The sequence below is a fragment of the Gymnogyps californianus genome, chromosome 3 (assembly GCF_018139145.2).
Source record: "Gymnogyps californianus isolate 813 chromosome 3, ASM1813914v2, whole genome shotgun sequence".
NCBI lineage: Eukaryota > Metazoa > Chordata > Aves > Accipitriformes > Cathartidae > Gymnogyps > Gymnogyps californianus.
The window spans coordinates 34,959,514-34,973,583 of NC_059473.1; the positions used below are offsets into that span (position 1 = coordinate 34,959,514).

At 54.8% G+C, this 14,070-nt stretch overlaps 1 protein-coding gene across 2 annotated transcripts in view; it reads right to left on the reverse strand.

The window, feature by feature from the left end:
* The window catches only part of TMEM63B (transmembrane protein 63B), a 47,721-nt gene that overhangs the window by 10,010 nt on the left and 23,641 nt on the right, over nucleotides 1-14,070 (reverse strand). Inside the window, exons 2-6 of one of the 2 annotated variants that reach the window (XM_050893353.1) lie at nucleotides 7,933-8,131; nucleotides 7,213-7,292; nucleotides 5,315-5,353; nucleotides 1,576-1,666; nucleotides 724-761 (exon numbers count right to left, since the gene is read on the reverse strand). In XM_050893353.1, coding sequence (XP_050749310.1) covers nucleotides 724-761; nucleotides 1,576-1,666; nucleotides 5,315-5,353; nucleotides 7,213-7,292; nucleotides 7,933-8,109 — 425 coding nt within the window. In that variant the 5' untranslated portion in view covers nucleotides 8,110-8,131. The remainder of the gene's footprint in view (nucleotides 1-723; nucleotides 762-1,575; nucleotides 1,667-5,314; nucleotides 5,354-7,212; nucleotides 7,293-7,932; nucleotides 8,132-14,070) is intronic. The other variant, XM_050893354.1, reaches the window with a different exon arrangement.

The following is a 14,070-nucleotide window of genomic DNA, read 5'->3' on the forward strand; positions in this document are numbered from 1 at the left end:
GTACTGGAGAAGAGTACAGGGTCATGGCTGCCCTCCTAGTTTGAGCCCACACAGCGCCCCTGGGTTCTGCCCTACAGAGCTGTGGCCAGGCCCTGGGGAAGGGAGCCCAGTACCCAGCCTTGAACCAGCCTGGGCAGAAACCTGCCCATGCAATGCTTACTGCAGCCCCACTCCCCATGCCCCTGCACTCTGCCCCCCAGGACAGGCAGCTGGACACACACAAACCCCACCTCGCACCCTTCTGGTGGGCCTTGCCTCCCCTGCCGAGATATGGGATGTCTGACACTATCCCACAGCACTCTGAAGCCAAGAAGTGCTTAGGAGACTACTCCTGAGCATCATCAAGCTGGGGGTGTCTCCCTGCATCCTCCAGTCCCCACTTGGTAGCCATTCCTTGGACAGCAGTGCCCCTAGCAGGAGTCTCAGGGAGAGCAGCATCTCTGCAGAGCAGCGGACAGTGTTTCTGAGACGGGACTGAGGCAGGGGAGACCTGGGCTGGGTGCTCTCCTCTGTCACAGACTCACTGTGTGACCTTAGTTTTGGCTGTAGGACTCCTCATCTAGTCCTGTCTTCACTCGTCCTCTCCAGAGGACACACTTTGCTTGTGCTCTTCAGAGAAGGGGGCTGCAGCAAGAGCAGCGACTGCGCTGAGTGTCCCAATGCCCTGCACTGCCTCTCCTTCTTCCCCATGTGGGTCCCCTGTGCAGGTCCTGGGGCACTTACTTTATCCTGAAGATGGCTGTCAGCCAGGAGCAGAAACCCTGTGCAGAAAGAAGACAGGAGGGTCTCACATCACTCGGTGTTCCCTTATCCCTGCTCCCTCCTTCAAAGGCTCAGGGGACCAGGCTAGTGACCTTGCACCTCCACAGACTTGGCTAAGGCGAGGACAGACCATGAGCACCCAGACGTGCAGAGCCACAGACGGGCCAAGGTGAAGATGATGACAGTGCTACTCCATGGGGCACAACACAGGCTGGAGTCTGCCATGTGGCTGTCCCCTACCAACTGGCAGCTCAACCTCCCAGGTGACCCAGGGGCTCCTGGCTAGCGTGGAAGCTCTCCACAGCCTAGGGACACCCAGAAAATTCACCATATAGGTACTTTAGCCATCATCCTGGACAAGAGGAGCTCTGCAGGGACTGGGAAGGCAGGCTGGGCCAAGCCAGTACTCCTCAAAGGACACCTGGGGGAAGAATATTTCCTGGGAGCTTCACCACCCATCCATCACACCCTGTTATCCTACTGAACTGTGCCTCCCCTTTAGAGAGGAAAACAGTAGTAGAGGTAGACAGCGGTGTGCGGAGGAACTGGCAAGTATTGTTTGTAATGCTGAGACAATATTTTGGACAGATGTCCGTTAAGCCACAGGGATGTACAGCCTACTTATTTAAACACGTCTAAAAGCCAGGTAGTTATGTCTCCTTGAGCTCTGTACCACACTCACACACTACAAGGTGTGGGACCTAAGGCCCGGGGATGGGCAAACAGCATTTCTTCTGAAGAGCCCTTGGTTCAGACAAGCTGTGGGCTCCTGGCCACTCAAAGGCAAGGTGTTTGACTCTTGCTGCTACTCACGTTGTCCCTCTGGTCGAAGTCCACAGAGCTGGAGACGGAGGTGAGGCGCTCATAGCGGTCATGGTTGTCGGAGTGCAGGGCGGAGGCTACGCTAAAATGACAAGTGGGAGGTGAGGGAGAAAGTTAGAAGATGCAAGGAGGCAGCCTGGCCAGGAACCAAGAGCACCCAGCAGATCAGAGGTTAGTTCAGGTCAGTTTGCCCCAGGTGAGATGGAGAGAGATAAGATCAGAGATAGCAGTAAGCAGAGACCCCTCCTCAGACGGCACCCTGAGCCCAGCAACCCCCACGGGCTTGGCCGTGGATACTACTTGCTCACAGCACCTTCTGAGGCACCCGCATTATGCAGCAGCCCCTGCGAGGAGGGGCTGGCAGCGGCTGCCACGGAGGAGAGATGAGAGGTGGGAACCAGAAGGTGCTGCAGCCCCTCTGGCTCCGGTGCGGCCACGAGGCGGCAGCCCTGGCACTTCGGAGAGGCGCTGGCAGCGGCTCCCATCCTGGAGGGCCTCGCTCGCCTTCGGGAAGAAGAGGAAGGCTGGGAGTCTGGTGGGCTGTATCCCGCTACACCAGTCCTCCTCGCCCTTAGTGCTTCAGCGCAGGGAAACCCAGGAGGAGGAAGAACGCAGCTGAGCCCCAGCAGCTGTGCTGCCCGGAGCCAGGCTCAGCCCAACCTGCTCCACAGCCTCAGCTGGGCCTCCTGCCTGGAAATCCCTCCTGCAGGAGCGGGGCGGACAGCTAAAGGTGAATGACCGCAGGCTAAAGGACAGGAAAGCAAGAGAGGTGACTATCCCAGACCACTTTACTCCAGGTGCAGGCAGGGACCTAGATGAAGAATCTGCAGCAGAAGCATCCAAGGCACACAATAGCCCCCACTATGAATGGAGACGGAGGGCAGCTGGCAGAGGAGACAAGAAAATGGTCCAGAGACCTAAATTAAATAGCACTTGCAAGATGACAACAGCAGACAGGGACCTTGGAGGTGCAAGAAGAGATACGGTTCATCTGAAGGCTAGAAGCAAAGGAAAAACATAGCTGAAGACATGGCCTCCCTGTAAACAGTACAGGCTCAAGGAGGATCAGATGGACAAGAACCCAGAGAAGCAGCTGAGAGACAAGTGCTAGAGACAAGGTGGATGACACTATGGGAAGGAAAACAAAGACCCTCGTGACCCTGCCAAAGGAAAGAGGATGGGACACATGGCCTCCCTCAGAGCAGAGCAGCACCTGCTGAGTCCCGAGCTGGAAGTAACGGAGAGAGGGGAAAGGAGATTAGCTGAAGGTCATGGGACTACAGCAGTGCAGATTAGACAGTGGTGTACAGCCTTGCGACTGCGCAGCCCGACACCCTGCTCTGCTGGAGGGATAGAGCGCGCTTCGACAAAGCTCTTGGACCTTCAGCCCTTTGAAATCCCAGAGGCCTTGCAGCTGGGCGCAGGGAGCAAGGGTGAATTTCTGCTGTCTGCAGCCCCGAGGAGAGCCCAACACAATGACACGGTGTGCTTTTGGCTCCTCACTACTGGAAAAGCAGAGGGCAGAGCAGAAGCAGCACTGGAGGGAACAACTGAGAAGAGTGCCATGTTACGAGATGACTAGGCTAACTCAGCTCCATTCAGGGGGATGCAGAGACAATAACGGGATGACCGGCAGTGCTGAGAAGACAGAGGAGGCCAAACCTTGCCAAAGATGGGAAGCTGAAGAGGGAGCTCCAACAGTACCTGCACCTAGCTGGTGGCTTTTTAAAGCAAAGCAGTAACAAAGTGAGTGGGTGGAGGCAAGGTTGCCCTCAACCACAAGAAGATTAAGGTGGGATGCTGCCTGCTCCCCCAGGTTTGGTGCCAGCCCTGCCAGGGAAGAAGGACAGGGTCCGAGGCATGGCTAGCCTCAGGCCAAGGGAATTGCAGGCTCTGGGAAGGGAGGCCAGGCATGCCATGGAAAGGGCTTGCTGCAGTGCAAGGCAAGAGGTGGCTGCATGGGTGACAAGCCCCACAGGGCTCTGTGATCACTGCCCCTACACACAGAGGTGCGGGTACGTTGCCATGACCTCCCAGTGCACACTGAGTCACCAATAAAGAGTGCCAATGGCTACCACAAGCCCTGGCAAGGGGCAGGACAAGGGCAGTTGCCTGTTCTCAGGCAAAGGGACACATCAGAGGAGGATGCCCTCCTGCATCAAGAGCCATGTTGCACATTCAAGGGCTGGGAGCACCAGGTGGCACACACGTGTCCCTTAACCCACCACCTGCCACTGCACCCAGGCACAGAGAACAGCTGGGATGGGAAGGGGCCACCAGCCTTGGGAGAGCACAGCCGGGATGAGGTTTCCTTGCTGAGCTCCACAGACTTTTGGAAGCTTCTGGCTACCAACACTGTCCCAGCTCAAGCGGGGGGGGGTGAGGGGAGGAGCGGGGGGGAAGGTGTGTCAGCAGAGAGCTCCAGCAAGCTCAGATGAGGAATGGGAGCAGGAAGAAGCAGCCCCCTGGAGAAAGACAAGCACTTGTGAGGATAACTGAGGTGGCCTCCCTGAAAAGCCTCAGAGCACGACAGCTCTGCTACCTCTGCCTTACTCCCCCCACAACATGTTAGCAGTGAAAAGTTGACAGACACACCTGAAGCAGGGCCAACCACTAGTGAAGCACTCAAGCATGAGCAAGGGGGTCCCCTCTGTGCTGTGTACCACAGCTACCACCACCTCTGTTTTCACAACTCCAACTGCTCTGCTTCTTTGGGGGCAAGGAGCAACTACAAAAATAGCAACATCCCTGTACTCTCTCTCAAGGAGTAGCAGCAGCAGGCCCCTGCTTTGCAAGCGATTGAGTATGAGAAGCAAGGCTGCAGCTTGCTGCCCTGGCCTCAGACACATGTCAGCCTGCCTGGAGCAACCACTGCAGGCTCTGCACCGCCAGCTGATTGTCTCCCTCTGCAGCGTGTACCACCCAGCCAGTCGGCAAGGCACAGGGGATGCTCTTTTCTTAGGCATAAATGCAGCAAGAAAGAGGAAAGAGCAGGGAGGGAGGGTCCATGCCAGTGCTTAATTGGCAATACCAGGCCAAGGTGCTGGAGGACGCTTTCGGCAGTGCTGAGGCAGGAGGTTTGCTTCTGCAGGGGGAGAGAGAAAGGACAAAGGTGCTGCCTTGCTGGGTGTGCTGCTAGCCGGGGGTAGGTGGCAAGGGACAAGGGCCAACACTTGCCCTGGTCCTGGCAGTCTCACACAGTAAAGGAAAAAGAGAGGTCTTGCAACTGCCTGCCAGATGCTCTCTGTGCACCTGTCTGCCCTTACAGCTGGCATGGGAGCAGCCCTTGTGGCATCCTGGCATGAGAGGGACCAGGCAAAGGAGGCTCCCCTGCACCTGGGTGACCCGAGCATGCTGTGGGCTCAGGCAACCAGGTTTATTTTCTCCATCGTAAGGCAGGATAGCTGGACACAGGCAGGTAGAGCAGGGTATGTCATGTAGCACCCTCTGCCTCAGCTGGGACTGGGAGCTCCTCGGCACTGCTGCCCTTGGGGAGCGTTTAAGGGCTACCAGGGGAAAACCAGGGTACATCCAGCTGTGGTAGTGGCTGACACAAAGGGGAAGGAAAGAGAAGAGCACGAATCCACTGAGAGGCACAAATCCAAGCCCAAACTCCCAGACACTTAGTTAGTTCAGAAGCAAGACAGAAAACTGTAAGAGAAAGGGAGAAAGAGAGAGAGAGTGCGAGCAAGAAAGAGAGAAGAAACAAGACCCTGAAAAAACGACATACTATTCCCGCTCCTCTCGCTCCGTCTGCCAGCGTCGGCGCCTGGGGGCACAGAAACACAAAAGGAGAGGTTACAACCACGGGAGCAGGCGCTGGGGCTCCTCTGTTGCGGGGAGCTACGCACCCGACAGGGCTCCACACTGTCCTGAGGAAGAGAAACCTGCCAACTGTCAGGCTGGAGAAGACCTTCCTTCCAGAACCCAGTGCCACCCCAAGCCACACCACCCCGGAGCCCCCGCTGGCCCAGGGGCAGAGTGCTTTGTTGCCAGCTAAAGGGAAGCTGGCTTTACTGGGAAGGTGGCCTGGGCTCCACACCATGGGTATCCCAGGGAGCTCCTGAGGGACGGGGCCAGGCAGGACAGCCTGCCAGGGCTGCCCAGCTGCCATCTGAGCTCCCTTTCCATGCCTCTCCTTCCCACCCAGGCAGCCAACACACTTGCATCCTACCCTCCTGAAATGCTCATCCCACCCCACGGATGGGCCAAGCAGCAGGGGCTGCTCCCTGGGATCCCAGTCCTGGTGATCCACAGCCCTTACCACAGCCATGCTGTCCCTCTCCCCGTGCTTACCAGCTCTCCCTTGCCAAACAGCTGGCACTGCTCTGCCTTTCTACCTACAGCCACTGCTCCCACTGCCCCGTACCCAAGGTGCTCGAGCATCGCCTCCAAGAAGGGCTGGCCCTCTCTCCCCACTGAAGGCCAGAGCTGTGCAGCCCCTGTGGCTACCAGCCAACACTTGGGTCCAGATAGCTTAACCCCGAGGAGCTGCTGCCCTCTCCCCAGTGAAGTCTCATACAGCTATTCCCTTCTCCTCCTTTCCCCCAATGCCCCTGCATTGCTGATTTCCCCAGTCAGGCCAGGAAAGGAAGAGCAGAGGAGCCACAGGGACACAGCTGCTTATCTAACACTATCCAGAACTGCTTATCTAAACCAGTAGAGTTCCTGGTTCAGTGCTGGAAGAAAACAACTCTTACTCTTTCCACTGTCATGCATGGAGCGCTGAAGAGCAGCTTGCTTGAATCTGTATTGCCAAAGGAACCAAAGAGGCTGGAGCTCAGCCCCATCCAAGCCTTTAGGTGTGATGAGCTCGTGGAGCTGATCAAGGAGAAGAACCACCTACCACAGTGAGCTTTCAGAAGCCACACTTTGCCTCCAGCACACGACAAAGTGCCACGGGCACAGCAAACCACCCCTGGAGAGAGGTGGACTACCCGCACAACCCCTCTAGCTTAATCAAGGAGAGTTCCTTGTTCTGCACTGAAAGAAAATAATCTTTGTCCTTTCTGCTGCTGACAGCAAAAACAAGACTAGCATCTCACTCTGCTGTGGAGCTGCCATCCCCAATGGGCCCCGGCTTTTGTCAACAGACACTGTAGCCCACGAATGCATTGGGCAGGAAGGATCCATACCCAGACCAACTCATCAGCACTGGGGATGCAAGCTAAACTTGCATTAGCACAGCAATACCACACCTGGAAACGCAGCCTACTGCTTTCAAGTGCTCTTAACAAGAACTGCATCCAGCAGAGCCACAGACACCTTCAGAGGCTTAACAAAGCCTTCACTGTGGCAGCCCTCACCTTTCCTGTCACCTCTTTTCCTCTCTCCTCCCTCCATCTGCTGTTCCTCTGTAAGGGCACCTGCACACCTCTGTCACTGTAGGAACCATAAGTGATATGGAGCCAGTAGGGACCACTCCCTGTGTTGGGAGAAGAATGCTGTAACAAAAAAATCCAGTAAGCAGGGATTTTTCCTGTTCCTGGAGCTCAGGGGACACAACTGGCATGCTTGCCTCTCCTCTCCAGCTGCCTCTGGCACACGCAAGGGGATTTATCCCTTCTGCCCCACAGCAAAGAAGGATACTACTCATGCCTTGTTTTCCTGCCCCTCTCCCACACTTACCTGTCAGCATCAGTCACCAGGGCCAGGCGTCCATAGTCCCAAGCAACTTTACGCAAAATTGAAAAGACAAACAAAAGTGCCTGGAAGAGAGCAAAGGAGGAGCTGTGAGATGAGGCATTGTCCAGCTCTGTCCTTGTCCTCTGCATGCAGAGCCACAGGAACAGAGAGGGTAGGAGGGGACAGGACTGCTCAGCTAACAGCACACTCAGGCCATGGGACAGCACAAGTTCCCCAGGGCTGTTAAAATCAGACTATCTGGATGGCTTGCGGGAGGTAGAGGTCCAGGATGCAACACACACTGGCTAAGCTAGCCACGGGATCAAAAGGCCCTCAGGTCCCAAAGAGGTGAGATTATGGCTATGGCATCTGTGGTCCTGCAGTTCCTAAGAAGGAACAAGCAAAGCCTTTGGGTGGGTAAAGCTGCAGGGACTTGGCACCATAAGCAGGAGTTTTGAGATGCAGGACTGACCTAACCTGACCCATATCCTTAGGAAAATTTGCAACACCCTTTCATGGGCTCAGTGTGGTAGTATTAGAGTTAAGTCAATAGTGGCTAAGCCCACAGTGGCTGAGGGACACGATCAGGGCCATAAAGTCAGCTAGGAGCAAAGTCTGGGATGGCATTTGGGGCCCTCAACTCTAACCACCTGACCACAGTCCTCCCTTCATGGCTCCCATGATCAGGGGAGAAGGTGCTGAAACAACAGTAGGTAGACTTACGAGAAAGCACATAAAGTCGAGGGCTAGGACAGTGGGCACCCCACCGAAGGGCAGCCCCTGCAGCACAGTGCTGCGGATGCGAGCACTGTAGCAGTAGTCCTTGGTGCTGTTGTTGCATGTGGAAGCTTTGCAGGTGGCCCCTGCTGAGCCCAGGGTGGCGATCACGTAGGGAAGCATCTCTACAGCTTCATCGTCTTCCCTGGGGAAAGGGGAGAAAGGCCTAGTTAGACACACACCAGCTGGATGACAGAGTAGCCCTGTTGGAGTTAGGGGCCAACCGTGCCTGCCAGCTCAGGCTCCTCTGCACCACAGGATTTCCCTGAAAACCAGTGTCCAGGGACAAGGTCATCCGGAGAAGCCTGCTGAGTTTGGGGAGTGCTGGAAGAGCCTGGGTGCTTCAGCAGCTGTGGTCCCACCACAAACAGTCCCAGAACTCCCTTCCTTGTTCCCCAACTCTCATGCCATTTAGGTGCACCTCTTTCTCACGGACTACTCCTTTTCCTGAGGACATGGTGTCTGAGCCCCTTCCTCTCAGCAGCGAGAATGCTTAGGTACAGGAAAGAACGAAAGGGTGGGGTGGTAGGGACATGAAGTCACATCTGGATGATGGAAAAAAACTGCTATGGGACAGTTGCTGCATCATGATCCCACAATTTCCTTTGCCTGGCTGCGTGCCACTAGTTTTATTAGGCTGAATCACCACCCTCCGCTCACTGCGGCCCTCAGCTCCCAGGGCACCCATCAGGGACTGGTTACACCCCCTACTTGTTTTCTTTCCTTCCTCTGACTTGGATGCATTTAGGTGCAACCACACAGAGGGCAGAGAGGAGGCTTAGGCTCTAGTATTTAGCTGGTCAAATATTTTATTTATTTCAGTGCCCCCCCCGAATTGCTACAAGACCCGCAGCCGTGCTCGGGTCAGCATCACTGTAGCATCACTGCTTGGACATGGGGAGATCTTCCTCCTGCACAGGGAAGCTCCATGGGAAACACAGAGAAGACTATGCTAGCAATGGATAGATGCAAATTGAGCATCACTGGGATGGTCTACAAATGACAAATTGACAACAGAAACACAACCGCTTTGTGGAACAGGGGAGAGAAAACCCCATCAGCTGCAGAAGGAAGCAGAGATAACAGACAGGAAGATCTACCCAGGCTGCTGATCCCTGAACCGCTCCTCTTACCCAGCACCCACCAGCCACCCCAAATCCTTCACTACCACCATGTACCATGCAGAAAGGCTGGCTGGCACAGCATCACTTCTGGGCAATGCTCAGGAGCTGCTTACCCAGGCCCAGAAATGCCATCCTGGTAGGCTGGGCAAAAGAGCCGTCACTCGCCCAAAGCACGAGAACGCCACCGCCACTGCCCTGTGCTGGTTTCAGCCTCTTGTCCCAGAGATGCCCCCTGCCTCCAGCCCTGCCCTTCTAGCTCCACATTGGATGGTGACATTAGCAGAAAGGGCGCAGGGCTCTTCCCTCTAGCTCGCGGGTATATCCTGGCAATCTCCCGCCTGGCTGCAGAGATTTATCAGCATCACAGCACAACGCTGGCTGGATACTGACCACCAAATTGTTCGCTGCGGTGTCCTAGAGAGCTCGGCTTCAAAGTGATCCCTCCCGGCTCAGCTGGTACAATTGCACAGTTGCAAACCAGCTGAAGCACCAATGACAAAGGGCACCACGACGAGCAAAAGCCCAGCTGGGTACAGGCACTGAGGGGGGTCAGCCAAATTGGAAAAGCCACCAAGCAGCCTTTTAAGAGATATTCACAGGTACAGAGCTGGAGCAGGGCTGCCAGGAGCAGAAAAAGGGAGTAGAAAAGCAGGAGAAGAAAGCCAAGCCACGAGATCACAGTTGGGAACTAACTGGGGAGCCAGGCAGGATAATTCACCCTGGCTGAATTAGCGAGAGGCTCGGAAGCTCCAGGGGAGGGATGGGAAGAAACGAGGGGATGGGACTCACCAAAGGAAAGTCACATGCTTCAGAGCGTGAATGGTTATACCTCTCTGTTTTTGCCTCCGAAGTGCCAGCCTAGATGGACTCATTGCAAAGACAAATACCTCTCATTCCTCTTTTTGGGAATCTTGTAAACATTTAGGTTGTAAATGGTATCTTGCAGCAATGAGTTCCAGATGTTGAGTAAAAGACTACGATCCCACTGCAACTCCACAGCCTTCAGTTCTCCTTGCATAGTGAGAAAAGGCAAAGAATAAAAGCCTTTGCTTTTTCTAGACTACTAAGCTCACTATTATTAAGTGCCCTCTCCTTCCCATGACACGAGGTGTCTTCCAGCTCTAACTGCTCTCACCGCACATCCCCAATATATCCTCTCTTTTGACCCTACAGAAAGACGACCAGAACTGCATACAATATCCTGGGTAGGGAAATGACCTTGACTGCCAGCATCCTGACGCTCTCAGCATCTCTCCTTACACTACTCCTCATGCGGCTGAGTATGATTTACTTCTCCGATGGCATCTTTGCGTATTGAGGAAAAGCATCTCTGTAACCAGCCTGCAATGCTGCTGCCCTGAGTAGCCACAGTAATTTAGAAGCCAGCCATGTACGAGAACAAATCATTCCTTCCAGTACACCCAGCTGCATGCTTCTCAGTATCCACTTTCTCATCACCTCACACCACTTTGCTTCACATGGTGTCACTCTGGAGTCACTTCATCTTGACAAATCTGAACGGCTCCAGGGTATCAGCAGATTTTGGGTACCTTGCTGCACATTATCTTTTCCGGGTCATTAATAGCGAAGGACCTCATTCCTCTGCTCTTGTCACACTGCAATTGCTCATTCACTCCTAGGCTTTGTTTGTGGACCCTCAGCCAGTTTTTGATCCAGGACCCTACATCTCCTCCAGTGGACAGTTTTCTTAACAGTCTTTTGTGACGAATTTCAGAGGTTTTCTGAACATCCAAGCAAGTTACACAAGCTGGCTGAATATTACCTATTATTTTACCAAAGTACTGAAAGACTTGCAACAGATCAGGGAAGTATGATTTTCCTCTGCAGAGACCAAACTGTTTACCTCATTCCTGAATGTTTTGAATGAAAATTCCCATTTTCTAGTCATCTTTCTAAAAGAAACAAGGCTCATACACTCACATTGCCCACAACCCTATCATAATCATTATTTATACAAACCATTAGGTGTTCAGGACAAACTTTGCAAGCCTATGGGTAATTTAAGCCACATTTCACAGACACAGGTCCCAGAGATGTATTTTTTTTCTGAAGCTGAGAGGACGGACTGGAAGGGACTGGAGATAAACCTTCCTAGCCTCTCCAGTAACCCGCCAGAACACCCAGTAATGGAAAAGCTGTGCCATATGCCTAAGGCTTACACTGCCTTTTCATCAGCTCAGCCTGGCAGCACAGCAGCAGTCAGCACCATTCTTAGATATGCAACCTCCCGCCCCGCTGGTAAGCACTAGAAGGCGCTCCCCATGGAGACAGAGGTGCTGCAGGTGTGTGGGAAGGCTGGGACAGCTTGCAGGGATGTCTGGAGCGCTTCTGCCCTTCCAGCTCTGCCAGCTGCAGGCACACCCAGCAGCAGGCTAGAGGTGACCTGCCGTCACATCACTTCAGGTCAGACCCACCAAGGTGCCCAGCTTCTTCTGGGGTTACAACATGAATTATGCAACTAAGAAAAGGCTTGGTGACCATCTCTGCAGGCTTGATTGACAGTGCCTACCTAGTATCCTTTATCCAAAGACCTTTCCCAGGAGCCTATCGGCTGAGCAGGAGGCTGGCTGGTCTTGCCAGGCACAGCGCATCCTGTGAGCCTGGCAATACCTCTGTCCTCATGCTTGGTTTGCACCTTGGTCTCAGACGGCCGCTCCAGGGGACCCTCTGTCCCCACCCTCAAGCAGGCAGGGCACGCTGCAACGTGTCCCGTGCTGCAAGATGCAGGGCTGGTCCTGGAGGCAGTCGACGTTGGGTTCAGTGTTTTAAGCAAAGCACACGTGGGCAGGAAAGGCAGCGCTCTCAGCAAGCACAGTCTTGCAGCGCAGCAGCGTACTTCCCAATTATGAAAGGAAATCCCCTCCGGCAGCGCGGGAGGGAGGAGGGGACTTTGCCAGCAACAACTGCCCCCCTCCCCAAATACACACCTAATGCCCTGCCTCCACCCAAGGCACAGATGGTTTTGCAAAGCCTGTTCAGATCCCACCGCCTGCCTCTGGGGAAGGACCCTGGGTGCCTCCTTACACCTACGCTGCCACGGCAGGTAAGAGAGCCCCTGTGACCACACAGGCTGTGCTGTACTGGGATGTGGTTAAAGGTGCCTTTCCTGGTCCCTCCTTCCCCTCGAGGGCTGTAGGACAGGGCAAGCTTGGCTCCACCTGGGCTATGCTAGCATCAGCACAAGCTCCAGCGCATCAAGAGTACCAAGGCGCAGGGAGTTGGTGGGAAGCTGTTGTGAGGGCTGGGGGGGTGGGAATGAGCCTGAGGTGTCCAAGCCCTTTCCTGACCATGAGCACGGCTTCCCACCACAGCACACAGCAGGGCCAAGGAGGCAGTAAGAGCAGGACATCAAACCAGGTCGCATGCAAGCCCCGGAGCCTTCCCTTCCTGCACTCTGCGCATTTAACACTGACTTCCTCAAAACAGCAAGGACAGCACAGAAAGACTTGCCAAAAGGCATTTTCGGCTCTTATTCAGCAATACTGGACTCCATCCCCTTCTCTATGAGCAGCAGGAAGTGGAAAGGGAGGAACGGCAGTCCCTCTGCTTCCCCCATCCCCAGAGAAGCCTGCTCCCCGCCCCGCACCACAGCCTCTACATCCCCAGCAGGACTGGCATATCCACACTGCCCCATGTTTCTACCCCCACGTGCCAGGAGCAGAGGCATCCCGCTTCCTAGCGGAAGTCCCTAAAGGACATCCCACCGGGTGCTGCAGTGCACGCAGCCTCCAGCCCAGCTCCTACCTGTTAAGCCCTGTGCAAACGCAGGCCTGGGAACCGCCGCTCTCGAGGGCTTGGCAGACCCAGCAGGGCAGGGGCTCTCCTCCTCCTCGCCTTTGTCCTTGGCCTGCAGGTCAGCACAGCTCACTGGGTTTTCCTCTTGGATGAGCACCCACATAGGAGCCAAGCAAGCCTCCATGCTCCCGGCTGTCCGTTGCAAAGGGAAACAGGGAAGAAGGTGGCATGAGGCTGGGAAGGCCAGGATGACATGCCTTGGCCCTTCCATGGCTGTGTCTCAGCCTGCAGAGTGTGCATCAGGATGCTCACGGAGTCATCCTGCAGTCTGGGCAGGAGGCAACACCTGGCAGAGCCTGAGGGGCTCTTGCAGGGCAGGGGACCAGGAGTCGCCTGTTGAGGAGGCTGCCTGCCCCACGCTGAACTCTGTCATGGCACAGCGTGGCCAGGGCACACAATACACATAGCGCTGCAGGCCCTCCCAAATGTAGCATTTCCCATTCTCCTCACCAGCTCACCCTGGAGTCTCTGCCCCTCACGCCCAGCGCTTGCATCCTCTGCCAAACCCCTGGCACCAGGAAGAAAGAAGAAAGAGAAAGCACTCTGCTAGGACTCAGGCAGGAGTGATGCAGAAGCTGGACAGCTGGCTTACAGGCAGACAGATGCACCGACACGGGCAAGTGTCTAGCTGTGTTCTTCCAGCCACACCACCTATGTCAGCCAGACATGAGGAGGTGGACTGAGAAACGCTTGCAGAAAAATATAAATCAATAAAGCGTATACCTGCGCTTGCAGCCAGAACGACGTAAGCACACAAGCTACGTTCATTTGTTTTCTCACCGGTAAATGTTAATAACCCCATCTGTAATTAGAACAGTGAGATTGTACTCTGGTAGAGATGCATTCATTTATGTAAACGTGACAGCCTCACAACAGGCTGGGGGCACAGAGACAGGCAGCCAGATACCAGCCTATCTGGGGTTAGGATACTAGAGATTTCCAGATTAAAAAAAAAACCAAAACAAACCAACCCAAAATTTGCTAAATCTCTAGGACACAACGTTCAGGGAGGTGAGGTGCGTTTTGGTTCCTGGCCCCAGAGAGTACTAGGTACATGGCCTGTACCTTGCAGGTCTGCTCCTCTGGGGTCCCCTTGGTCTCCCAAGCACCATAGGTGATCCACGTCATGAAGCCAGGGACGTGA